This window comes from Capra hircus, chromosome 5 (genome assembly GCF_001704415.2).
Source record: "Capra hircus breed San Clemente chromosome 5, ASM170441v1, whole genome shotgun sequence".
In the NCBI taxonomy this organism is placed as follows: Eukaryota; Metazoa; Chordata; class Mammalia; order Artiodactyla; family Bovidae; genus Capra; species Capra hircus.
In genome coordinates this window covers 56,911,273-56,938,128 of record NC_030812.1, presented here as the reverse complement: position 1 = coordinate 56,938,128, position 26,856 = coordinate 56,911,273, and the positions used below count along the sequence as shown (strand labels likewise).

General features: G+C 54.6%; 2 protein-coding genes across 6 annotated transcripts; one reads left to right on the top strand and one right to left on the bottom strand.

The window, feature by feature from the left end:
- On the top strand, window positions 240-2,738 carry METTL7B (methyltransferase like 7B). Its single transcript, XM_005680399.3, has 2 exons — window positions 240-1,040; window positions 1,973-2,738. Exons 1-2 carry the CDS (start codon window positions 543-545, stop codon window positions 2,207-2,209), a joined length of 735 nt encoding a protein of 244 aa, XP_005680456.1. The 5' UTR covers window positions 240-542; the 3' UTR covers window positions 2,210-2,738.
- On the bottom strand, window positions 2,696-26,206 carry ITGA7 (integrin subunit alpha 7). 5 transcript variants are annotated; one of them, XM_018048124.1, is made up of 27 exons: window positions 25,805-26,197; window positions 21,183-21,310; window positions 21,003-21,082; window positions 19,624-19,879; window positions 18,990-19,121; window positions 18,640-18,759; window positions 17,599-17,806; window positions 17,311-17,504; window positions 16,849-16,937; window positions 16,600-16,727; window positions 16,372-16,467; window positions 16,170-16,231; window positions 15,874-16,043; window positions 15,316-15,465; window positions 14,539-14,654; window positions 13,270-13,462; window positions 12,362-12,442; window positions 12,176-12,255; window positions 11,962-12,036; window positions 11,707-11,809; window positions 9,076-9,252; window positions 8,757-8,888; window positions 5,949-6,062; window positions 5,638-5,736; window positions 5,414-5,539; window positions 4,307-4,419; window positions 2,696-3,409 (listed from the first exon to the last, which is right to left on the bottom strand). In XM_018048124.1, exons 1-27 carry the CDS (start codon window positions 26,008-26,010, stop codon window positions 3,349-3,351), a joined length of 3,489 nt encoding a protein of 1,162 aa, XP_017903613.1. In that variant the 5' UTR covers window positions 26,011-26,197; the 3' UTR covers window positions 2,696-3,348. The 5 variants fall into 5 exon arrangements, with proteins under 5 accessions (XP_017903613.1, XP_017903612.1, XP_017903616.1 ...); XM_018048123.1 differs by lacking the exon at window positions 4,307-4,419 and having other exon boundaries at window positions 25,805-26,195; XM_018048127.1 differs by lacking the exons at window positions 4,307-4,419; window positions 18,990-19,121 and having other exon boundaries at window positions 25,805-26,206.

Here is a 26,856-nt window from a genome sequence, read left to right as displayed (position 1 = left end):
GTTAAGACACTTTTGTTTCTGTGCTTCTATCTGGGGCAGAGGTCTGTTACAGTTTACAAAGCCCTGGGGGTGTTCCAGAGGCACTCAACCAGAATCCCCAGCTTACATAAACTGAGCAGAACCTGAGGCCAGGACGTGCCTATGAGTCAGCTCTGCCTTGGCATTTGGCCCCCCGAAGCTGTGATCTGAGATGGAGCTCCCTTCCCCCTCCCTGCAGCCCTCTGAGATGACCACACACACCAACCTCTTCAACCTGGCAGAGCGTCCCAGAACTCAGGACACACCAGCACCACCTGTTTCTTCGCCCCCACGTTATTATGCCCCTATGTAATAAAATTTGTTAAAGAGCCTGTGGGACTTTGGGATTGCTGCTCTTTGCAGGAATTCAAACATCCACTGAACCCAGCAGAGAGGAAACTGCCAATTAGGAAACGGAGCAAAGTCCTCTTGCAAGGCGAAAGGAGACTTGCACGCAGGTCAGCGGCAGCTGAGCAGAGACCGGCCAGTCTCCCCAGGGAAGCTCCACTCAGGGCCAGGCTGCCATGGACGCCCTGGTCCGACTCCTGCAGCTGCTGGTGTTTCTCCTGACCCTCCCCTTGCACCTCATGGCTCTACTGGGTTTCTGGGAGCCCCTGTGCAAGACCTATTTCCCCTACCTGATGGCTGTGCTGACGGTCAAGAGCAACCGAGTGATGGAGAGCAAGAAACGGGAACTCTTCAGCCAGATAAAGGGGCTGGCAGGTACCTCGGGGAAGGTGGCCCTGCTGGAGCTGGGCTGCGGCACTGGTGCCAACTTCCAATTCTACCCAGCTGGCTGCAAGATCACCTGCCTGGACCCCAATCCTCACTTCGAGAAGTTCCTGACAAAGAGCATGGCCGAGAACAGGCATCTCGAGTATGAACGGTTTGTGGTGGCTTTCGGAGAGGACATGAGACAACTGGCCGATGGCTCCATGGACGTGGTGGTCAGCACCTTGGTGCTGTGCTCAGTGGAGAGTCCAAAGAGAGTCCTGCAGGAAGTTCGGAGAGTTCTGAGGCCGGTGAGCAGAAAGGGAAGGATCTGGGCATGGAGCAGCAATGTAGCATCAGCCACCCCAGAGTCCAGGGCACCCAGGATGGGGTATCTCATGTACTAGAACGTGAGTCACCCATCCCCAGCTGCTTTTGGTCAGGAAATATGATCAGGGCCTGGATGGGGCAGGATAGAGTGCTGTGGAAGCACACAGCAGAGCCCGAACAAAGTGGGGGCAGATCAGTGAAGGATATCTAGGGACATGGTGTTTAAATTGAGACCCGAGGGATTAAGCAGGGGGTGGACAGAGTATGGGAAACAAAAGCGCTAGGTCTGAGGTGCTATGGAGACAGCCAGGCAAGAGACACAGAGGCAGCTGGATGTCTAGATCTGTAGGTCAGCAAAAGATGTAGCCTGGAGATTTAGATTTAGAAGTCACCAGCTTGTAACTGGTAAATTCCAAGCATAGGGGTGAGATCACCGAGGGAGGGTACAGTGAGGAGGGAAGAGCTGGAGGAGCTCTTGCTTAATAAGGAGCCCAAGTGCAAAGTGTCCCTGGGATGCTGGCTGAGATGTCCGGAACACAGGCATCTGGGTCTCTGGGAGGGCTCTGAGAGGGCTCTAGGGGAACGTCTTTGTGTCCAATGAGGTCTGTGCCCCTGGTTCTCCACCTTCCTATCTGTCTGCCCACAGCTAAGCTGTCCTGGTCATCGTTTAAAGATCTCTCACCAGGCAACCCCCTGGGTCACCGGAGGCTTTTCACATTGGCTTTGAGTGGACAGGTAGGAGTCAAGGGATACAGAGAAAGTCAAGAGCAGGATGCTGTCTGCTCCCTAAACTCATAGACTGGCACCTCCCACTCCACCAGGAGGCTCTAATGGCTTGGTCAGCAGGATGCCATGAGGTCAGAGGAAGGTTGCAGAGTGGAGCAGATAGGTGACGTGCTCTCTTCTCTCACAGGGAGGAGTGTTCTTTTTCTGGGAGCATGTGGCGGAGCCGCTTGGAAGCTGGGCCTTCCTGTGGCAGCAAGTTTTAGAGCCCACGTGGAGGCACATTGGGGACGGTTGCCGCCTCACCAGAGAGACCTGGAGAGATCTGGAGAATGCCCAGTTCTCTGAACTTCAAGTGGAACAACACCCCCCTCCCATCAAGTGGTTACCTGTAGGGCCCCACATCATGGGAAAGGCAGTGAAATAACCCTTCCCCAAATCCTGCTTCCAGTCGGTCAGTCGGACGATCCCACCTACCCAAGTCTCCCTTCTCCGAAGAGGGATCCAGGCAGACCGAAACCATCCCCCGACACCCCAATCTCTCCTCCCCCCATGTCTGCCGGGGGGGACATCTAACTTCAACCCTTCTTCAGTGAAAAAGCTCTATTCCCATCCTTACCACAGGGAGAAGAGTTATACTCTGTCATCTCAACTGCAAAGTCATGCACTGGGTCTCCCAATTTTTTCCCACCCACCCGTAAGACACCTCCCCATCCCTTCCCCGTGTTCCCCCTCCCCTGCTTCTGTGACTATACCCAAGTGCCCCCTGGATGTGATCACAAAAGTCAGCAAAGTCCCTGCCAGGCCCCTGCACCCCCTCCCACCACCACCTGAGCTGTGGGGATGCAGAGAGAACAGGCCTCTCTGGAGACCCTGGGCATGAGGAAGCAGGACTCAGCATAAAAGACAGAGGTTTTGTCCTCAAATATTTTTTAATAAATAGACAAAATCCACTACATTGATGCTGCAAACTAAGGTCAGAGGAGAGGGAAAGCTAGGGAGGGAAGAGCCCCTGAGTCAGCGACGTTACCTCCTCCCCACCCTCTGGGCTTAAGGCACTTTCGGGAGACAGGTCCTTGGGATCCCATTATACAGACTGAGTGGGAAAGGGAGGGACTAGAGTCCCTTCTCCCCACTTTTGAATCAGGACACTGCTGCCCTTCTCACCCTCCCCCACAACCCATCCCTGATTTACCCCCTCTCATCTCACAGCATCATAAGGGGAAGTTTGATGGGGGTGGTCCTCATGGGGGGCAGAGATCTGTGCCCCAGAGGAAAGAGATCCTGCCAAATCTGGATGGGACACCAGCAACCCCAGTCTACCCTTGTAATCCCCAGGAGCCATCTCTGGGGAAGGGGTGCAAGGGGCCTATGGGCCAGGCAAGGGTGGAGAAGGCTAGGCTGTGCCTGGCACCGGGTGCCCATCAGAGCCCAGCTCTGGGTGCCCATCCCCAGCCAGGATGGGGTGGGCGTCTGGGCCCTCCCGCCGGGGGCTGCCCCAGTTGTTCCTCAAGATGGTGCCCGTCTTCTCCTCCTTGAACTGCTGCCGGTCTTCCCGCGGGATCTTCACCGCATGGTACTGGGGTATGGTGGCTTCGGGGTACCGCGCTCGCTTGAAGAATCCCATCTGGAAGAAAAGCAGGCCAGACATGAGGAGCCTGTGGGGCTGGGGTCCCTGGAGCACAGGCCCGGCACAGCCTGATTGCTGCCCCACTATCCCTGGGACAGAAAGAATCAACGGCGGCCTGTGCCAGAAGCAGCCCGCACAGGTGCCACCATCATGGCTGGGTTCCCCCGGTCCTCACACACAGCAAGAGAAAGACCAGGAGGGGCCTGAGCTGCAGGACCAAGGATATCTCCCTTGGCGCCTGAAAGAGGGGTTGAAGGTAGAACTTCAGAACCGCTGTCCCAAAAATTTCAACACCCTTAAGCTTTTTAAGAGATGCAACAGCGTCCCCGAGAAGACAAACAAGATCTAAGGGAAAATGTGGCTTCCTAGACTCCTGCAAATTCCAGAATGATTCTTCTCAAGCCTCATACACACAATGCCTGCCTACTGGGCAGCATCTCCCTTAGGGTGGGCCCTCTCCTCTGTGGCCCCCCCACTAAGTCATGAGCATGCTGGCCCTTACATACCAAGATGGAAGTGTGCCCCTTGCACACTCACACTCAAGACTTCCCAGGACTCTGACATGCTGGACTGCATGGCATCTCCTTGCACTTGTGTCTCTGCACTCTCATGCCCAAAAAAGGCATGCAGGGCACCTCCCAGCACTCCCCACATGCTCACACTCCAGGAGCCCACCCAACCCTTGCACATGCCTCAGGCTGGGTTATGCTCACCCTTATAAGCTCACCCTACTAGTTATCTCCCACCCCAGTTCCTGGAACTCACACCACCCTCATGCAATCTCCTTTCTTCACTTCGCATATTCCTGAATGCTGGGAGCTCGACTTACACACACATACATACTCCCCGACACATACAAATCTGGACACACACATGCTCACACCCAACAATTACCCCACAGTCCCTGGACCCCCAGCTTCCACAGCTGAGGGCTGCACAGCCAGCCGGGCCCGGTGATAGTTGGTGGGAAAAGATGAGCTCTGGCTGCTCCGACGGAAGAAGCCACACTGGGATGTAAGGGAGGAGGGGAGCAGAGGAGGTGGAGGATGGGAAGGCTGAGGAAGGGTGGGGACCCCTGTCTCTGCTTTGTCCCCCTTCCATGGGAGTGAGAAGGAGAGATCTTGGATCCAGTTCCTCAAAAGCCTCAATCTCCCTGAAGAATGGCAAGGTTCCCAACAGTCTGGATACCCAGAGGCCTGATGATACACATTTGCCAGAGGCTGTGCCTGGTCTGTGATTGGTCCTGGGAAGAGGGGCAGCTCTCCAGAGGGCCCCCAGGGCATGTGTGGTTCCACATGGCTCAGATGTGGCATTGGTTCAGGGGATGGCCGCTGATGATGGACGTGATTCTCAGTACTGACATATACATGTGTGTGCTCTTATGTGGAGCCCCGGATGCACACATGATTCTGGCTACGCTCTGTGAGCAAGAATGGTTCCATGTAGAGCCTGGTATGTGGCAGCTCAGAGTTCAGTCCTGGAGACAGTTCCCTGGAGACAGTTCTCCGGAGACAGTTCTCCACACTGGTTGGCTTTCTTGGGCCTGGCTTTCTTCCCAGCCTTAGCCACCAGGCTCTAGTTAAATCAGACCACACTTCCCTGCCTCCATGACTTTCCCCTCCCATGGTCCTTCTGAAAGGCCCAGACCCACATTCCATTTCCCACACCCAGATCCTACTACCCCACCTTCTAAGGCCTTTCCAGGGCCACCTGCTCTCAAGCTTTCCCTCCCCTGAATTCCCACTGTGCTTTCTCAACTCAGTCCGCTGCCTCGTCCTGGACGACAAGGCTCCCCTCCCTGGCTCGACTACAAAAGGCCTGAGAACAAGATCTACATCTGACTTATCCCTGAAACATCCAGGGCCTGATAGAGATATTGGCACACGTGAGTAAGTGCTCAACACAGATGTGCTGAATAAATGGGACAGTGGGTGCAAGAACCACACCACAGCCTGACAGGGGAGCCTCACCAGCAGCAGCACCACCCGCCCCAAGCCTCACCTTCCACATGAGCAGCACCAGCAGCGCCAATACCAGCAGCCCGGCTAGTACAGCCAACAGGATGACCCACCAGGGGACTCCTTCTGCCGCCACAGCCGCGGGGTCGAGGTACACCATCACCGGGATCTGGGGAGGGAGGGGCGAAGGGCACAAGGGCTGGAGCAACTGGAGAGAGGAGCTCCCCTGGCCGCACCGCCCTGTGAGCCTTGCGCCAGGCAGCTCACCACTGTGGAAGCATCTCTGAGCAGCAAGTTCTTGATGGAGGATTTCACGGTGATGTTGGCTCGAACAATCACTTCCAGAGACTTTACAGCTGAGTACTCCTAAGGGAGCAGGGAAAGAGAACCTCCTCCTAATGCCCCATGCGTCCACCTCCCCCCAGCTCCTGAAGCTGTAAATGGAATGGCGCCCAACACAGAGGGTGTTTCTGCCTGCCTCTGGTTGAGAGCATGCTGCCTTTGGACTGGGAGGAAAGAGAAGGAAAAGTGGGTCCCAGAGGGGCTATTGGGGAAGAGAAGCCCAGCTGTGCTCTCACCTCCAGGAAGGTGCTGTTCCAGAGGCGGCCCCAGACGTGCAGCACAGCCGCACGGTCAAAGCTGTAGAGAGGGCAGCTGAACACCACGCAGTTGGCAGTGCCCCGGGCGCAGTCCTGAGGACCAGGACAGGCAGGGCTCTGAGCTGCTTGGCCCCGCCCCGCCAAGCTGCCCAGGGCCCAGCAACCCTCACAAATGTGGTCACACAGACACAGTCTGCTCAGAGCCTCCCCTCCATCCTTCTAGGAAACCCCCCCTTTACCCCAGCTCTTCAGTATCTCCTGTTTTCCTTTCCTGACTTTAAACTCTCCTCCTCCAAAAAGTTTTTCCAAACTAACCCTGTGGCCTAGAATAACAGCCTACCCCAAATCTGGGCTATTTGGCTTTGAAATGCATGGGGAGCAGAGAGGAGATCTCTTGACAGCAGCAGGCAGAGTAGCTTCCCCAGTAGATGCATATGTTACCTAATGATGACCTCATTTATTGAGCACCTACTATCTGCAAGGTATTTATCTCATTTAAATTCACAACTGTCCTGCAAGGTGCAGATTATTATCATCCCCATTTTTCAAACTAGAAAATTAAAGTTTAAAGAATCTAGGGACCAGTCTCAGATTACACAGCTAGCAAAGCTGGTGGAGCAGATACTTGAACCCAGGTCCAGAGTGGGCAAAGTTGCACTCCTCTGCAAAGCCCAAACTCACTGAAGGAAGATGTGGCTGCCCCAGGAGCTGCTAAGGGGACAGGGGACTGAGACACTGCTCCTTCCAGGTCTGACCTAAATCCATTTGGTCCAATCTCACTTAATGGACCATCTGCCTAAAAACTAATGTTCTATTCATCACACTTCCCGTACAGAAGAATGGCTTTGAGAGTCTGAATTCTCTGCATCAGCCCTTATTTTGCCCCTGTAGAGTAATTCAAGAATCCTTTGTCTATTTGTCTAAAAGTCATTTTAAGTAAAAGAATCCATTTCAAAATGTTTTTAAGATTTTTTTTTTTGATGTGGGCCACTTTTGAAGTCTTCACTGAATTTGTTACAGTATTGATTCTGCTTTATATTTTGTTTTTTTTGCCAAGAGGCATGTGGGATCTTAGCTCCTCCACCAGTGATTGAACCCGCACCTCCTGCATTGGAAGGCAAAGAACCCCTGGACTGCCAGGGAAGTCTCCTATTTCAAAGTACTTATCAAGAAGGGTGGCCTTGGGACTTCCCTGGTGGTCCGGTGGTTAAGACTCCATGCTTCCCATGTAGGGGACGTGGGTTCTATTCCTGGTTGGGAAACTAGGATCTCACATGCCACTGCTGCTGCTAAGTCACTTCAGTCGTGTCCGACTCTGTGCGACCCCATAGACGGCAGCCCACCAGGATCCCCCATCCCTGGGATTCTCCAGGCAAGAACACTGGAGTGGGTTGCCATTCCCTTCTCCAATGCATGAAAGAAGTGAAAGTGAAGTCACTCAGTCGTGTCCAACTCTTCACGACGCCATGGACTGTAGCCCACCAAGCCCCTCCATCCATGGGATTTTCCAGGCAAGAGTACTGGAGTGGGTTGCCATTTCCTTTACCATCACATGCCACAGGGCACCAGAAAAAAAGATAAAAGAAGGCATTTCAGTAGGGCACCAGAGAAAAGATAAAAGGTGGCCTTTCAGTAGAAATCAGTCACCTGGAGAAAGCAAGACTATCCATGTAACAAAGAAACAGCAATTACACCAGTTCATACTACCCCCTGGGGGCTTCCTTGGTGGCTCAGACAATAAAGAATCCACTTGCAATGCAGGAGACTCGAGTTCGATCACTGAGTCTGGAAGATCCTTTGGAGAAGAGAATGGCAACCCATTCCAGTATTCTTGCCTGGAGAATCCCTTGGACAGAGGAGTCTGGTGGGCTATCGTCCATGTGATCGCAGAGTCGGACATAACTGAACGACTAAGCACACACATACTACTCTTGTGAAGCTTCCTGCCATGCTTTCAACGGGGCCAGGGAAGCAAAGTGCCCCCAGAAAGGATGGACTGTGGCAGGGGAACTTTCTCCCAGACAGATACCACCAGAGTTGCCCAACTGCTGCCCTCCCCCTGCAAAGGTCTCTTTGCCTGTTTTCGCCTCTATTGCCCATCCTTCCGTATGCAGGAGTCACCTTCTTGCCACCAAGCCAAGCACCGCCCTGATCTGTCCCCCACCCCCACTCCCAACTCTCACTGCCAGCGCCATCCTAGAACAGACAGCACAGAGCCTGCGCTAAGCTGCTCAGTGAGTCCATTCGGAAACATAACTATGTGAAACAAGTAGGAAAAGGGGAGGCCAAACTGCCTGAAAAGGAAAAACTTAATGAATCACATAAATATACTATCAAGTTAATTATTAGAACTTTTACAAACCTTTTTGACATGGTGTTTTTAACATGGTGAAAACTATGTCAAATTTCCTTATGCAAACTGACTTTTTGCCCGAAAAGAATTCAAAAGAACTACAAAGAGACGTCAGAGGTGGCTAAAACCATCCCACCCCCTCTAAAATGTGACCTTCCATTTAGGCAGGGAAAATTGTCTGCACAGGGAACCAGCTGTAGCTAAGTGCCCTGGTCTCTAGTGAACACCTGGCAGGTGTTGGGGAAGCTGGGGTGGCGGCAACTGCCCCCAGGTGTGACGTATCTGGTCAACTTGCCCCAGGTACCTGACCATCACACCTCACCTCAGGCCACCCCCACCCTGAAGCTCCAGGCCCTCCCCCTTGCCCCCACCCTCTGTCATACCCCCTCCGCTCGCCCACCATCCTGGCTGAACCGCATTCGCCCTGTCCTCACCAGGGTGATGTTTTTCCTCTTCTCAGCAGAGGACACTGGCCACCAGGACGTGCTGGGCTCCGGCTGCTCTCGAGGTTCCTGCGACTCCGGTGGCTCCAGCTCCCGCCTCCTCCTGTCCCTGCTGTCCACATCCTGGGCGGGGGAGGGGGCCCAGTGAGGGTCCCTCCCAACGCAGCAAGGAGAGATGGCACCTCTTCCCCAGCGGCTTCCTCCACAGGCCCCCAGCCCCAGGGCAGCCTGCGCAGTCTGAACCCCACACCCCCCACCTCCACACCCCCACCCTGCTTCAGCAGCCCCACCCACCTCGCCTGAGCCTCACCAGTTGGAGGATGTTGGGCCTGGGGGAACAGAGCCCCCTCTGCCCGGACCCCTGCCCGCCTTCCAGCTCCACTCGCATGGGGTACAGCAACCACTTCCCATTGGCAATCTCATGGGGCCACATGATGTTGAGGAAGGCCGAGCCCAGGGTGTTGAGCGACTGGCCTTGGTTGGAAACCTGTGGGCACAAGAGAGTGTGAAGTAGTAGTGTTAGTCGCTCAGTCATGTCCGACTCTTCGCGACCCCATGGACTGCAGCGGGCCAGGCTCCTCTGTCCAAGGGGTTCTCCAGTCAAGAATACTGGAGTGGATTGCCATTTCCTTCTCCAGCGGATCTTCCTGACCCAGGGATCAAACTCGAGTCTCCGGCATTGCAGGCAGATTCTTTATCATCTGAGCTACAGGGAAGTCCCTTGATACTGCAGAAAATTAAATATATTTCATATCATTTTGTAATGACATAGCCTTACAATTTTCACACACCTCTAAGAATATCTAAGACTAAAATTCCACTATAAGCCAACTGGATTACCAAGTGAGGAGGAATATTCTTTGTTTACTGCCACACTGACTTCACTTCTGTGTGATTGTGAAGCCTGAAAGTGATACAGACGTGACTATTCAACCTTTCCCTGAAGGCTGGTAACCTGGAGGGCAAGGGTATCCAGAGCATTGTGTAACTTTACTTGATCTCTGATTCCTACTGTGAACTGCAACCCACTAGCAGTTTACTATTTAGCGGAATCAATTTTACCGGTTGCAATCAGCGTTTGAAAAAAAATAAATAAAATAAAATAAAATAAACACCTGGTTATATCACATGCAGTAAGGAAGGAGTGTTCTATAAAACTTTTATTTATGTTAGATATATACATGTTTGGGCTTCCCTGGTGGCTCAGATGGTAAAGAATCCACCTGCAATGCAGGAGACCTGGGTTCAATCCCTGGGTTGGGAAGATCCCTTGGAGGAGGGCATGGCAACCCACTCTTTAATTCTTGCCAGGAGAATCCCCATGGGCAGAGGAGCCTGGAGGGCTACAGTCCATGGGGTCACAAAGAGTTGGACATGACTAAGCAACTAAACACATATACATGTTTACTAGAAAATGATATAAAATGTAGAATACCCTAAAGATGCTTAAAAATAGCTGCATTATAGAACAATATATAGAAAAAATCGTGAATAAATCAATAAGGACACTCTCATATGGTGTGCGGAGAAGGCGATGGCACCCCACTCCAGTACTCTTACCTGGAAAATCCCATGGACAGAGGAGCCTGGTAGGCTGCAATCCATGGGGTTTCAAATAGTCAGACACGACTGAGTGACTTCCCTTTCACTTTTCACTTTCATGCATTGGAGAAGGAAATGGCACCCCACTCTAGTGTTCTTGCCTGGAGAATCCCAGGGACGGGGGAGCCTGGTGGGCTGCCGTCTATGGGGTCACACAGAGTCGGACACGACTGAAGTGACTTAGCAGTAGCAGTAGCAGTAGCATATAGTGTGACTCTTTAATAACATGAGTTCACAGATCAGTAGAGACTTGAAATGCTCTTGAAGTGCTAAAACATGAAGTCTCCTAGAAAACCCTGGATCACAGTTTTTATGTGAAAGTGAAAGTTGCTCAGTCATGTCCAACTCTTTCTAGGCCAGAATACTGGAGTGGGTAGCCTTTCCCTTCTCCAGGGGATCTTCCCAACCCAGGGATTGAACCCAGGTCTCCCTCATTGCAGGCGGATTCTTTACCAGCTGAGCCACTAAGGAAACCCAGTTTTTATATACTTTACCCAAAAAATTTCCATACCCACAAACCCAAAATGTTTTATACATGATTTAGTGGATTCACAGACATGGCAAATTCAATCTAGAATTGTTAAGAACTCCTGCTTTAAATATTTCAAGCGTCTAAAATTTCCTTAGAAAGTAGTAGAATCTCCCCGTTCTTATGGGGAAGCAAAACTCTAGACCTAAAGATTCTGAATGTACTTATGTAAGTAAATGCAAATTTTTATTCTAATCTAATATTTTGCTAAATTCTAGACAGGTACACGAACAGTTCAAAAGACAGAATGACATAATCCTAATACACAGAACTTTGAATTCTAATGTACAGACAAGGAGAGAATCGTGGAGGGTCTACTGGGAGCTGGTACTTTTTGACATAACAGAATCAAAGGGTGGGTTCTAAACCCATGAGATGGAGGGGACGAGGCTACAGGGAAGGCTAGGAAGCATAACTTCCACAAAGACTCAGGATCCTAATTCACGCACCATTCCCTGCCCACCCCAAATCTTGGAAAACCTGGAGATGTCCCTGGGAGGTGTGGGGAGGCCCCGGGCAAGCTGGGAAGGGTTCTGGGAAGAGGCACTAGCCCTCCCCCCACGTCCCCATCCCTCAGCAGAAGGCCCTGTGCTCTCACAGTGAGATGAGACATTCAGTCAGGAACGAGCAGGAAATGGTCAGCTGAGGCTGCAACACAAATACCTGCCCGCAGTCAAGGCCCAGGAGCTAGGGGAGGCCTCAGGCTCACTGGACCACCAGGCACCAGACAGGAGAAGAGCCTCAGCCCCTGGAACATGTCTCAGCACCTCTTCTGTGCCAAGAAGGGAGAGACCTCACCGGGACACTCACCGTGACCTCGTACTTGACCTTGCTGCCCACATCCCGCTCAGACCGCATTGCACTCTCTCCCCGTACCACACCGGAGAAGAAGAGCTGCTGGGGAATGGCCACCCTGGTGAGGAGGGGTTAAAACAGGGGCTGAGGAGGGCTGGGGTTTGATGGAGGGTCAGGAAGGGTCAGGCCAGTGAGGCAGAACCCAGGCCTGGGTCTGGAAGTGGCAGTGCCCACCCCTCCAGTGGAGGTGCCCACCCAGGCAGGGCTTACCCCGTGATGGACAGTGGCAGCTCAATGAAGACACGGGCACGGGCCAAGACTGGATGCAGCTCCTGCTCGCTGATGCTGGTGAGTGGTGGAGGCAGGTGTGGGCAGTGAGCCCAGGCACCACCCCAAGGGGTCACAGGCAGACAGCAGAGCCCCTTCCAGGTGGACTTCTAGCTAACGGCCCCCACTGTCACCCACCCTGGACCCCCAGCCTTACGTGGCCAACAGCAGCTCCACCTCCAGCTCTGCGGTTTCAATGGTGATCCCCGAGGTGCTAAGGATGAGGTAGAAGGTGACCTAGACCAAGAGTGCAGCAAGATGAGAGTCTGGAAGGGTGAGGGGCTTGAAGGGGGGCCAGGGGTTAGACAGCCACTTGGACAGGGATGAGGGCAGCTGTGGCAACCTGGGCGCCTCTCTTCATGGGGTTCCCCAGCTCACACTCGACATGGGAGGCATTCTCATCAGACAGGCACAGCGGCTTCTCCTGGAGTGGAGAGAAAAAGCGGAGGTCAGCTGGGGTAACCGAAACCCCCAAGACCCCACTTCTGAGAAAGCAAATTCTTGTAGGTTGATAAGGAGTTTGGGGCCCTGGAGGAGGAGAAAGAGACAAACCTTTTTTTTCTACATTGCTTTGTCTTAGTCACATAAGACTTAAACTCTGAGTTGTTATGACAACAATCTTTAAGACTAACTTTCATGAAAGTGAAAGTGAAGTCGCTCAGTCTTGTCTGACTCTTTGCGACCCTGTGGACTGTGGCCTACCAGGCTTCTCTGTCCAGGGGATTTTCCAGGCAAGAGTAGGGAGTGGGTCACCTTTTCCTTCTCCAGGGGATCTTCCTGACCCAGGGATCGAACCCAGGTCTCCCGCAGATGCTTTACCCTCTGAGCCACCAGGGAAGCCCAGAGCTAATGATTACACAACAAAACAATGCATCTTGCTCAAGGGTCTGTTTTTCCTTAAGCTCTGTACCAATGATTATGTAACGACAATTTATCTTGTCCGACGACATTTTTCTCCTTTTTAACAAGAACCTTCTGACTAATCTTATTAATTTAAGATGTATGTTGTGGGAACCAGTCTGGTAAAAGCCTTGATTAGACTAGGGAGGGGGCTAGTCTATCCCACACCCCTTCTGATGTCTATGTCAGAAGCTTTCTCTGTCCTTTCTCACTGTAATAAAACTTCTGCCACACAAAAGCTCTGAGTGATCAAACCTGATCCCTGATCCCAAAGCTAAATCTTCTCCAGAGGTCACGAATCCGACATCGTTCACTGTAAGCTATCACTGCCACTCTGCCCCAGGTCCTCACCACAGGGTCCAGGCCCCGGACTCCCGAGTAGTGTAGAGCGGCAGGGAGGGTGACCAGGAGCTGGGCTTCATGAGCATCATCCCCATCAGCCTGGGGCTGGGCTGGGTCCGAGGGTAGATTGGTGACCTTCAGCTCCAGGCCGATGACTGGCTGCCCACTCAGAGCAAACAAGGCTGTCGTCCCATCCGCATCCCTGAAGGACCAGATCCCAGTTGCTCTAAGACCTGAACACCTGCCCAGCCTCTCCCTCCCGCCCCCTCCCACAATGCATGGGATTTGCCTCCACCCTCTGAACCTCTCCCTCCACCTGGGCCTCCCTAATCTCCACACACTCAAGAAAGAGTCAAGACTGGAGTCAGGGACTTCCCTCGTAGAGCTAAGACTCCAAGCTCCTAATGCACGGGGCCTGAATTTAATCCCTGGTCAGAGGACTAGATCCCACGTGCTGCAACTGAGATCCAGCACAGCCAAATAAATAAAAATTTAGGGGCCTTCCCTGGTGGCTCAGTGGTAAAGAATCCACCCACCAACGCAGGAGACATGGGTTTGATCCCTGATCTGGGAAGATCCCACATGCTGCAAAGCACCTAAGCCAGTGGGCCACAACTATTGAGCCTGTGCTCTAGAGCCCGGAAGCCTCAACTACTGAAGCCTGCATGCCCTAGAGCCCAGGATCTGCAACAAGAGAAGCCACCATGATGAGAAGCCTGCGCACCGCGATTAGAGAGCAGCCCCGGGCTCACCCCAGCTAGAGACAGTCTGTGTGCAGCAATGACAACCCAGCACAGCCAAAAACAAACAATAAAATTTAAAGAAAAAAAGCACTGAGTGGTTAGCACTTCAGTATATAACATAAAAATAAAAATTTTTAAATACATTAAAAAAAAGAAAGACTGGGAGTCAGGGAACCACCCTCCTGGTCCCCAGTCCGCCGCTTACTGACCTTGGGCAGGTAACTAAACCTCTCTAGGCTTCCAAGTGGAACTGATAGTAATTCCTACCTCATGGGTTGTGAATACTGAACAGTGAGGTGTATGTGAACTATATAATTTCAAAAATATGATGAAGGATTATTCTTCCCTGCCAGGTGAGCTGCTATGGGCCCGTCACCACCCTCATCCTGCAAACTTCCGAGCTGTCTGCAGGCCCTCCCCACCTTCCACCCTCCCCTTTGCAGGTTCAGGCCCCTCCAAGCCCTCCCCAGGGGACTTCCTCGGGTACTTTGAACTTCTGCCTTCCCACCCCATCTGCTTCCTCGCTCCCCCTCACATGGGCAGAGGCTGAAACTCCGTGTCACTGACGCGAGCGCAGAACCGGGCGTGGACCAGCTGCAGATTGCTCTGGCAGATCTTGTCTTCACCACAGCCTTGCTTCAGGAAGTGGATCTGGGGGGAGAATTGAAGAGGGGGTCCTTCTCAGGGAGTGAATGTGTCGCCAAGGCATGCGGCAGGGTAGGGGACCAAAGGAGTAAACAACCTGGATTCAACTTGCAGATCTGCTGCTTGCCAGCTGTGTGATATTGAGCTGGTCTCTTAACCACTCTGAGCTGGGTCCTCATCAGTAAAATGATGTGAATCACAGGAAAGTGATTACCAGGCCGTGGCAGAGGCCAGAAGGCTAGTCCACAGCAAGGACACATTTCCTCGGCCTTTCTTGTGTGTAACCAAGTCCCAGACTTAGAAGATGAAGAGAAGGGAAGAGCATCACTTTTGGACTGGCCATAATAACCATGCATGGAGCTCCCCTGTCCTCCTCCAGCAGACCAGGCTAGAGATGACCTAAGGACCTTCGAGGCCACATTTGAACACGGCAGACCCCCAGCACCATGGACGTCTGAAAGACTGCCTGACCCCCCTGACTAGGAACACGTGATCATCTAGGCCATTTTACATCTGGGGTCCACCTGTCACAGCATCTTGAGATATGAGGAATGACTAGGGTAATATGGGAAAGAATTCTGCAGGCTATGAATGAGTGTCACTGGCAAGGGACCATGATATCTATTCCTCCCATTTTTTCCTGGGCTCAACCAGAGCACATGCTCACCTCTGTCCGCTGGGTGCTGGGCTGGTGGGCGTTGAGGATGGGGGCCACTGGGGGCAGCCCCTGACCAGGAGCCTGTCGTCGGAGCCGAGGGGTCTGGAGACCATAGGACAGGGTCACGACGATGGCCCGAAGCTTGTCTTTGACATTCTCCTGGGGAGGGAAAAGACAGAGGTGGATGCAAGAACCACCCCCCAGGCCCCAGCCCCACCCAAAGCCCCAGCCAGACCTAGGACAGATCCTGAAGCCTGGAAAGAGGCTCTGGGAGATGAAGGAGAGAGATGGAGAACTAAGCTAGAGAAGGGAGAAAAGCCAGGACTCAGGGCTTTGAGGACCACACAAGAAGATGGACTTGCCATCATCATCTCCAGGGAGAAGAGAACTTGACAGGAGATGCAAGAAGGCAGCCGGTAAGAGAGAGGTCAGCCCAAAAGGGAACCATCCCAAAAGTTGAGATTTTAGACTGAGGTGTGAGTGTGTTAGGGAAGAAGCTGGGAAGAATCCAGAAAAAGAGATGATGCGATGACAATGACCCTCAGAGGCCAAGGGGTCAGCATCCACCTGAAGCTGGAGCATGGTGTCTCCGCAGACTCGGTCATGCTGGTGTTTCAGCCACACGGTGCCTGAGGACTGGTGCTTGGGGTCATCAGGGCCACGGCTCAGGAAGGTCACACGGGGCACCTGGCCCCGGAGTCTCCGGTCTGTGTCCCCATCTAACACGTAATCCAGGGCTGTGGCGGGTGGGAGAGGAGGAGCCAGTGAGCTGGGGTGGGGGCAGCTCCAGTGGGCCCTTCTCTGCACCCCAGAGTGACCCACCCTGAAACCCAATGCAGTGGGCGTGGAGGGGCCTTACTCACCCACAGTAGGGCTATAGCTGCTGGGCAATGCGACATAGCTGAAACAGACCCTCAGGTCCATGCTGTGGGGGCAAATGTAAGGTTGATAGGCCAAGGCCCCTCCCCCACCCTGCCCACTCCTGCTCCAGCCCCAAACTGGGCAGACAGGAGAGAACTAGACTCTGGAGGCTCCCCTCCAACCTCCCCTCGGATCCCGCCTCACCAGACCAAGTGGCCATTGGCACAGTTAGGCTGTTCTAGGTCGATGGCTCGTGGAAGAATAGAGACCTCGTGGGAGACATGGAGGACGGGCCTGGCCCTGGAGAACAGGGAGTCCAGGGCACAGGACACATGAGAACGTCAGGCTGGGAAAGGAGGAAGGCCAGAGATCTGGCTCTGCAGAGGGGCTCCGGCCTCGGGAGGGTGAGGGCAATGGGGATGGAGGACTCACCTGAAGAGCGCAGCAGTGTCATCCAGGGAACCCACCAGCAAGTCTGGATAGTGGTTCCCATCCACGTCCAGGCCACCCGACAGGGAGTAGCCAAAGCTCTTTATGCCCACGGCCTCACCTTCCAACACCTGCAAGACCAGACCGTCAGCCCCCCACCCATCATCCCCAGCCTCTGCCTCCCCCACCCTCTGCTGCCAGGCCCCCTGGGTCCACCCACACCCATTCCCTCACCCCAACCCCTCCCCTCACCTGGGATGGCTTGGTGACAACCCCCAGACTGCTCCCGTGGTAGATAAAGACCTTCCCATCCCCATCGAAGGGAGCCCCCACAGCAAGGTCTGCAGGCGTGGGAGAAAAGCAATCAGACCTGAGGGTGGGGGTGAGGAGGTGCGAGGTCCAGGCCCCAACTGTCCTTCAGTCACTCAGCTCCATACCCCGTTTTCTATTTTATTGAGAGGCTACTAAGTCCTGGACACCTTGCATGTGTCATCGCTAATCTCTCAACTACTCTCGGCAGCTATCACTAGCTCAGAAAGGGCATACTTGCCCAGGGCCACAAAGCTGGTAAATAGCAAAGCTCAGACAGGAGCCCAGGTTGCTCCTCTCCCTGAGTCCTCAGAGGACCTTGCCCTTGACCTCAGAGGCCTTTCCCCGCCTACCTCCCCGCGCCCTCGCTCCTCATCCCTCAGCCTTTCCCATTCCCAGTCACACCTGGGAAGCCGTCTTGATTGAGGTCCCCCAGGACTGCCAGGCTGATCCCAAACATGGAGTCAGGGGAGCCGCAGAGCCGGAGAGGGGCGACCCTGGCCCAGTGACCCCCCTCGTTCATGTACACATACACGGCACCCCCCAGTTCTTCTTGGCGCTCGAAGAAGTAGGGGGCACCAACTACCAGGTCTGTCCAGCTATGGAGACAGGGAGGCAGGAGGAGTCAGGAGAGGCCAGAGGCCCCTCCCAGCCCCAGCCTCTCCCGGCTGCACTCGCCTCCCTCACTCTCACCCATCATTGTTGAGATCAGCCACGGCCAGCGAGTAGCCAAAGCCGGAGGTCAGGCGCTCCCCGGACAGCGTCACTTCAGGCACCAGGCGACTGGCACTGTCTTTGCGTAGAATGACCACAGCACCCTTGTGGTTGGCACGGGGGGCCCCTGCCACAAAGCTCAGCTCCTCAGCTCGCATCAGTCCCTTCCCCGAGTCGATGGAGAAACCTGGATGGGGGCGACTCACCGGTGAGTTCTCCCCCACCAGACTTCCAGCCAGAATGGGTCTAAGTTCCCCCACCCCACCCCATCCCGCAGGTTAGAGCCTAAAGGTGGAGGTGCCCCCCAGGGTATCTCCATCACAGTTGGACCACTCCTCTGCCCCTCCAGACACCCGGTGGTCCTCCCCATCCGGAGACTGGAGCTGGGCACGAGACAGGGGATGGGGTAGCCTTGGGGACTGGGGAGGAAGGAGGAAGGCGATGGCTGGGAGGCCCAGGTAGCTTGGCAGCATCAGGAGCTGGGTCAGGGTGCCCCCCATATGATTCCCCAAAACTGCTCTCCCCTCGGCACGCCCAGGAGCCCCCCATCCCTCCAATGCACGTCACTCCTGGCATGGAGAGGAAGTTTCCACGTGGACAGGAGGGGAGGAAACAAGGGGGAAATGGGAAAGAGCTGGAGTCACCAAACACCCCCCAGGCCTGGTTTCTTCCCCTTCGGCAGAACAATGCGAATGAGACAAGAAGAGGAACTTACCAACACATCTCGACCTTTCTCCACACACGCCCACCATCCACCCCTCAGAGGTCCAGCCTCCTTCCTTCCCACTACAGCCTCAGCCCACCTGGATCTTCCTCCATGGAGACCCCTGTTTACAGCCCTCTAGGCTATCACCCCCGGGGCCTCTTCACCTTGGGCCTGGCCACCAGGCTCAGCTTTTCTCTGCAATTTGGGCCCAATGGGTGTTTCTCCGGATAGGTGTTGGGGGGCAGGGCAGGAGAGGAAGGGAGGCCAGGCCAAGCCCCCAGGGCCCAGGGGGACGTGGAGGGGAGCTTACAAACCTAAGTAGCTATTCAGGGCCAAGTCGCCGGCCAGTCCTGGAAGCCGGTCAGCAGGGTCCAAAGTTTTATACACCAGCTGGTCAGGGTCTGAGCTATCAATGTTGGTCACAAAGAGCAACCCTGCGAGGGCGGGGCGGGGAGACACCAGGGCAGGGACATCCAGAGGACGGGCCAGAGAGTGCAGAGAGAGGCAGAGAGAACAGCAAGGAGGCAGAAGAGGGAGAGGGAGAAAGAGGACGAGCGAGACAGAGAGACCAGAGAGACAGAGACAGAAGGGTGGGAGTGTGGAGGGGGGACAAGAGAGAGGAGCAGAGGGTTAGAGTGGCTCCGGGCCGGGGAGGGGTCCCTACCAAAGTAGCTGTTGGCAGGGACCGGGATGAGGCGGGGGTCCTGCTCCTTCTCACCCCCCGCCTCGTAGGGCCCGTCGTCCAGGTGTGCCAGGTCCGCTGAGCCCTGCACACAGAGCTCCACCCTGGCCGTGCCTGCAAGGACAGACCCGTTAGTGCCCAGGGTGGGGAGTGGAGACCACCCACAGGCCTGGGCGCTCGTTAGGCACCCAGGGAAGCCCCTCCTCTCCTCTCCAGCCCCATCTCCACCCCCTTCCCAGTCCAAGCTGCCTGGGGTCTCTCTCTACCCCTGGACGTGGCATCACACTCACCACGTGTCAGCCCGGCCAGCGGCAGCGTGCGGAGATGGGAATGGGAGTGATGAGGTGTGGGCTGGCGTGTTGGAGCATGCAGGCCCCGGTTGGGCATGTGGGGGCTCAGGCCAGCATGCTGCAGAACTCTCGGCCATGCGGAGGACAGGAAACGGATGGCCCCAGTCGTGTGCGTGCCGGCGAGACGCGGTGGGAGGCGTGGCGGGGCCCCAGGGCTCCGTGGCGGTGAACACGCAGGCATGCTTGGCCACATGCTGCCCCCAACCCCCTCTCTGAGGTACTGGGACATTTTGGTTCCCTTCTCCCCTCTCTGGGGAGTGACTCACCCTTCCAGTTATAGGTTCCTGGAGCCCCAAAGAGGAGATAGTGGCTGTCAGGGGAGAAGGCAGCCGCCGTGCCCTGCTGGCAGAAGCCGAACTGTTCGTGGCCCTGGGGGCGTCCCTCACAGAACTTCCACTCCCCACCATCCAGCTCATCTCGGATGGCCAGGTCCTGGCTTAGAACAAAGCAGCGGCCGATCACATCCCTCGTCTCCAGGATCTGGTCTACACGCTGCCGCGCCTCGTATCGGTGTGCACAGGTCTGTGGGAGCAAAGCAGATTTGGTCACTCCACCGTGAGGGCCAGGACCCTGCCTGAGCCACTGCCCATGTGCAGGAATTTGGCAGATGCTGCTTCGAGTGCATATGCACACGCATGCATGCACGTGCACACACACACGCCTCTGCCAGCGTCACTTGGGCGCCACCTCCCAGCCTAGCATTAGGCAGGTATATGGAATACATTACCCCCATCCCTGTCTTCTCTGAACCCACTTCTTTGCCCTGGCAGCAAGAAGTCCTTGCTCCACATTCTCCCCTGGCACCCACAGCATGACTCGGCCACAGAACTCATGCCTCCTTGATCCCGCCAGATGGGACTGTCCACAGCATGCCCAGCTTGGTCCTCTTCCTGAACCTGAGAGCCACCACCTCGTCTGCAAATAATTCCCTCCATCTCCTCTCTCCAAGTATTGCTTATTCTGGAAATCCAGACTCAAATCACCCCCACCTGCAGTAGTCTTCACTCTCCACTCCTCCTTTGAACTGGTATAGACTGGGGACCACACCACTCACCTAGCCTTAACCATATTCTGCCCCAAAGGGACTTGTATTATCGTGTTTGTGCATGTCAGTGATGAGAATCTCTGTAACTATGCAGGAGGCTCTCTGAGGCATGGACCAGGCCTTTCCCTGTGTTTACATGTCCTCTCTCAGTTCAATACCTGATACTTAAAAGGTTCTCAGTAAATTTAACACATGGCTGGGTGGATGAACTGTTAGATATTTTTAAATTTATAAAGACAGAACCATGCCTCACACCTGTTTACATCTCTCAGAAGTCATCAGCAGCAGAAAATCATATCATACTGCCAACCTGAGTTCTATAAGCACATCTGTGTGTATGCACACACCATACATACGCACAAACACACACTCAACACCCTTGCAAAGCGTCACAAGAAGTGGTACCCACTGCCATGATATTACTGTTACAGAGCCAAACTGTTTTTCCCTCTTTTATTTTTTTTTAAATTTTTATTTTTACTTTATTTTACTTTACAATACTGTATGGTTTTGCCTCCCTCTTTTAAAAAACAATATTTCATGCTCTTTTTCTATAAAATTGGTAAATATCAAAAGTCAAAAAAAAGATATGGTACTCACAACAATCTTGCCCCCAGGCCCCTGGCTCCGAACACTGACTCCCAGCCACTGGTTCTCCTTACTCTCCTTCTGCACATCAGCTGGTGGCAGGATACTGGGAATTAGGGGAGGAAAGAGGAGGCCAAGTCCTCCCCTCCCCTCCTCACATGTCCCCCCATCCCAGGCCCACAGAGCCCTCACCTCCCTGGTCGATGTCCACTCTGTAGCAGTCAGTCTCTTCCAGGCTCAGGGGGCAAGCAAAGAGACCTCCAGTGCGATTTGCCTGCTGCCCTGGCAGGGCCAGAGCCTGGGGAGCGCCCACCAGCAGCCTGCACGATGGAGGAGAGGAAGGAACTAGTGGCCAGAGCCCTCCACCTCCCAGAGCCACCCAGGCCCAGCTCCGGTGTACCAGGCAGAGTGTTGAAGGACTAAGGCAAAGGGCCAAAAGTCAGCTTTCCTACGTCCGGGTACGGGCAAATTCATACACTTGGCCACGCAGTCATTACATTACGTATGCGCATACTGAGTGAGGGACCGCATGATAGCAGACACACACACACACACACACACACACACACACACACGCACACTGGCAGCCCGAGCAGCCTGGCCCGTGCTGCTGATTTGAAAGAACCGCCTGTTCCCAGCACCTGTTCCCGACCAAGCCTTCCTACCCCCCGCACCCCCACTCCCTGGCCCCATCTCCGAGCTCTGCCCTCCTCCCCAACCGCAAATCAGTTGAAACCTTCCCAGAAATGCCAAGAATGCTGGGAGCAAAAGTAACAGAACCATGAGGTGGCCTAGAGACCAGCTTCCGGGGCCAAGCGAGAGACTACATGTGGGTCCCACTCCCTCACTCCCTATAGGGGATCCATCAAAACCCACCACCCAGCAACCCTGCCAGCTCAAGATTCTGTCAGTCACTTGAACTGGCATAGAGGCGGAGGCCAGTTTCTCATTCTGTCTCCAGTCCCAGCCCCGTTAGCCCCCTACATCCTGAATCCCCTTTCATCCTTCCTGCGGCTCCCCAGGCCCATTTCCCCATTCCTCCCCACCCTGCCCCCGCCCAGCTTTCTCTCCTACCTCCCCCTCAGACTCTTTCCCAGCTACAACGTTCTTGGCAGGACAATTTTCCATGATCACAGCCAAGGCTTCTTCCCCAGGGAGGACTGTGCTGGGAATGGAGGCTGCCTGGGTCCCCTGGGGGGCAGACCCTCAGGCCAGGAGTGAAGGAGAGGATGAGGCAAGGTGATGGGCACCTGGCTGGCTACAAGGATCCTCTCTTCACAGGAGACTCAAAAGTGTCAGCAAGACGAACCTCTAGGCCTCTCTCCCCAACTCATTTACTCCATCTCCCCCACTGGGGCATGGGGCGATATGGCAGACAGGCATCTGTGGGGCGCTGTGCCAGTTCTGATGGGCACAGAGCCACTCTCCCTTCCCACAACTCCTCCTTGTCTCCGAGCAGCTGTCATCCTGCGTCAGAGCCAATGTCACTAGAGGAGGGTGGGGAGAAGAAGGGGAGACGGCATACACCGGGCTTATGTTAACAACTATTTATTGAGAATCTATCATCTGAAAGAGGAGGGCATGGCAACCCACTCCAGTATTCTTGCCTGGAGAATCCCATGTACAGAGGAGCCTGATGGGCTATAGTCCATGTGGTTGCAAGAGTCGGACACGAACGAAGTGACTTAGCACAGCACACACATCATCTGCCAAGCCCTGTGTCAGGCACTGGTGAGACAAGGAAGTAATATTTATTCATCACCTACTATGAATCAGGTCCTAGGCTAGATGCCAGGGATGTGAGGAACTAAGATTTATGACTCTACTAGGTGCCGAGCACCAGGCTAGGCATGTTACCTGCATTATCTCATTTAATCTTCACGACAGTCCTATGTAAGGATTCTTTGCTTATCTTTCAGATGAGGAAACTCACTCAGAGACATTGGTAGCACAAAGGAATTCAAACCTACATCTGCTTAATTCCAATATCCATGCCTTTTCCACCCAATGACTATGACTGACCACCTTCAGAAAAGGAAGAGGGAGATGGGGAGAGGAGGGTACTCCGAGCAGAAAAAGAAACTAGGTGGCCTGGCTAACCTCCAGACAAGTCCGTGGTGCCCCCACCTGTAAACACAGAGATGGTGAGCCCTTAGAGGACCCAGGCTGCTTCATTCATCTTTGCTTTTGCCCCATAGGAGGCATCAAGCTGTGTTTGCTGGACCCAGATGTCATGCAGACTCACAGAGACACACAGTGTCTGGTCGGCGCAGAACTAAGTATCAAGAGAGGCTAAGTCCACGTTCAATGCTCACATCTCCCCTGGAGGTCACAAGTAGGGGGTTGAAAGAAGGGGAGGGGTCCATACAGAGGAAAGAAGCTGAGTGCATAGCTATGCCCAGCCCCTCTCTTGATGGAGAACAGGCCAGACCATCCCGCCTGGAACAAGATTTCCCACACACAGCCTCTCCATTCCCTCCACCTCTGCCCCAGCCACACACTCTTTCTTGGCTTCATCCCACGATCCCCAGCCACCCCAGACCTCTGGACAAACAGTAGCCACAGTTGCAGCCACTGTAGAGAGAAAGGCAGCTAGGAGCAAGGGACTGTGTGGGAGGCTAGCTAAGTGGAGGTGAAGGAGTAGCCTTTGCACCTCTTAATTTCCCATTCACTCCAGGCTCTGACCCAAGCCCAGCCCTCTCTGACTCTCTCAATCTGGGTGGCCCTCTGGGGAGGGTGCTTGGCCTGGAAGGTTGGCTCAGCCCTGAGGGTGCTCCGGCCAAGCCTTTGGATCTAGGCTCACTGTAAGGCACTAAAGCTATGCTCCAGCTCTGTGGATCACCATATAAGAAAAAAGGTACCAACACTTTCATACCACCCACACTGGACCTTGTGCTATGCTCAGAATTTTACATATGTTAACAAACCTTTCAATATCCACAATTACTCTATCTGGTGGCTTTCCAGATGGCGTTGGTGATAAAGAATCTGTCTGCCAACGCAGAAGATGCAACAGACATGGGTTTGATGCCTGGGTCAGGAAGATTCCGTGGAGGAGGAAATGGCAACCCACTCCAGTATCCTTGCCTGGGAAATCTCATGGACAGATAAGCTGGTGAGCTACAGTCCAAGGGGCCGCAAAGAGTCGGACATAACCGAGCAACTCAGCAAACACACATATAGTCTATTTGGTAGAACCATTGATGGTATTACAGTTGATGGAAACAAATGAGGCTGAAACCACAGAAGGCTGAACTTCAAAGTCTCATCCCTGGGCTAGACTGAAAGACATCCAAATGGGTGAGGTTTTTCGATCAGAGAGTGGTGGGGACAACAACCTGCAACTCCAAAGCCAGGGACTTAGCCAGGGTATCCCACCTCTCACGTGCCACCAGACAGCAGAGCACCCCTTGCTGGAGCAACAGCAGGGTGAGGGGGTGAGCAGGCCCCTCTGGGAATGCCCCCAGCTTGGCTCTGGGAGACAGAATCAGGGGCCACCTTCAGGGACAAGGGGGAAATGACAAGAGACCATTAAAAATAACCTAGAATTTGCCTGGAAATAGTTCAGAGACTTCAGCATGTCCTAAAAAGGCCTCCAGTCCTGGAACTCTGGCAGATGGGGGGAGGGGGGAGGAAGGGAGACAGAAAAGAGGGAGGAAGAGGATAGCAGACGGAAGAAGAGATGAAGTCAGTAGCTTTCCGTTGCTCCCAAAGTGTGGGGGATCTCTGACCCTGCTCCCTGATGACAGAGATAATGGAAAAAGAAGATCAGAGCTAGCCCCTAGTCCCTGAGCCAGGGAAGAGAAATGAGCTCTCGTCCCTTCCCTCTGCCCCTAGGCCAATAGCAGGGGGGAGGAGATGGTCCCAGTGGACAGCACTGATCCCAGTAATGGACACTGACTGTGGCTTAGGCACTAGCTGAGGAGAGAAAAGTCCCCTGGCAGGAAGGGGTGGGCCGCTTTCTCTTTCCTGCCTGTCTTTTTAAAATCTCACACAGAGATGGGGCCAATAGTACAGGAATCGTGACAGTCACAGTCCCCACACACGAGTCTATCTTTCTCCCACGGGTCCTGAACTGATTAGAAAATAACCAGAATTGTCCTCTGCCCCTCACCCCTCCCTGTCTCCCCCTACTGCTGAGATTCTTGGAGCTGGAAATCTCCTGAGGAGGAGGAAGGGGAACAGCCTGGCCAGCATCCCCTCTAGATCTCTCACTACTACTGCTGCTGCTGCTACAACTTTGGGGAGCTCTGATTTCTGCCACCCTCTATCTCCAAACTACCTAGTGCAGAGTGCCAAACCCTCCCAACCTCCCTCTAGTTTTGAGCCACAGAAGCTCAGGTCTCTCCTGGCCTCCCAGGGTCCTGCTGCTCTCATTCCCTCCCATGGCAATGCCCTCGCAGGAAGTTATTTCTGGAGTCTACCCTCTATCCCTCCCATGGTACCCTCAGTCTCTCTGTCCTCTCCTTCACCTGTCCTAAGCAGAGGCAAATTGCTCCCTCCCTGAGGGAGCTCAGCCTCCTAAAGAAGGAGGGGAGCCACAGGCCCTGGGACTGGAACAAGGGTGCAAGTTGGGGTGAAAAGCGAAAGGGGATAGCTCCCAGCCAAGACTAGACTTTTGCTCTCCAACTCATCCCCAAAGCAAGATCGCCTGGGTCTCATATCCAAGGCAGAGGAGGCTTCAGGCTGGGGCGCGGGATGTCTGGGGGCAGCCTGAGTCTTGATAAGGTTGGAAGATTGAGAGATGGGGCGGAAGAACGGGGTGGGCATCTGTGGCTCGGGCGCTGGGATTCTGGGCGGGTGCGGTGACTCACCAGCTCTGGGGTCGCGGCTGCAACTGCCGATGCAGAGCCACCGAGAAGCCAAAGAGGCTCCCCGGCTCGCCCTCCTTGCGCAGGGCGCCCATCACGTCCAGATTGAAGGCGGCAGCCCCTGGGAAGAGCAGTCCGGCGAGCAGGAAGCCGAAAAGGTAACAAATCCCAGGGGTCCCCCAAGGATCGCGGCCCGGAGGTCCCGCCATGGGGCAACCCCTTGCTCGCTCTCCCGGCAAGGGCAAGGAAATATGCTGGCGCCCCGAATCTCAGATCTCCCGAGGAGGATCTCCGGTCTCCGAGTCTCGCTGGTCCTTCAGGAGGTCCTCCCAGTCTTCCACCTCGCTGCCCCTCTACCCCTCTCCCGCCGCCCCAGCACCGGCCAGGACGCCCGCAGCGGCCGCAGCCCCTAGTCCCCCCGCGGCTCCCGCCTCCGCTCCCACGGGCGCCGCCCCGGCCCCGCCCTCGCCCCGCCCCCCGGCCCGCGGCAGGTGGAGGCCGCCCGGAGTCGCGGAGGGATGCCCAGGAGGGCGGCTCCGGGTAGGAGCAGGCCTTGCTCCCCACGTACCCGGAGCCCCACCCCAGCGCCGGCGCCGCCCCCGCCAGTGCTCTCCCCTTCCCCCCTAGCTCCTGCCCTAGCCAGCGAGTGATGGAGGCGGCGCCTGGGCATGGGGTAGGAGAATTACGGATAGAAAGGGGTCGAAAAGAGAAGGGGCGAGGGAGGTGAGCCAGCGATGAGAAGTGGATGAGGCTAAAAGACAGTCTGGAAAGGGAGAGACACAGAGAGAAAGAGATGCAGATGAGTCCGGTGTGGTGCCTTAATGTTCCCTTCTTTCCCCAAGGACACAGAACACCTCTCCTGCTCTCTGAATCAAACCAGTTCCCACCACATCCCATCCCATCCCATCCCTCCGAGCCCAGCAGTGGCAAAGGCTCTGCTAGACACATACATCGTCAGCGTTCGGGGAAATAAGGAAAAGACAGGCAAGAAGAAAGAAAAACTCAGCAGGCCTAGGGGAGGGGAGCAAAGGAGGCGGGTAGAAAGAAAATAGAGC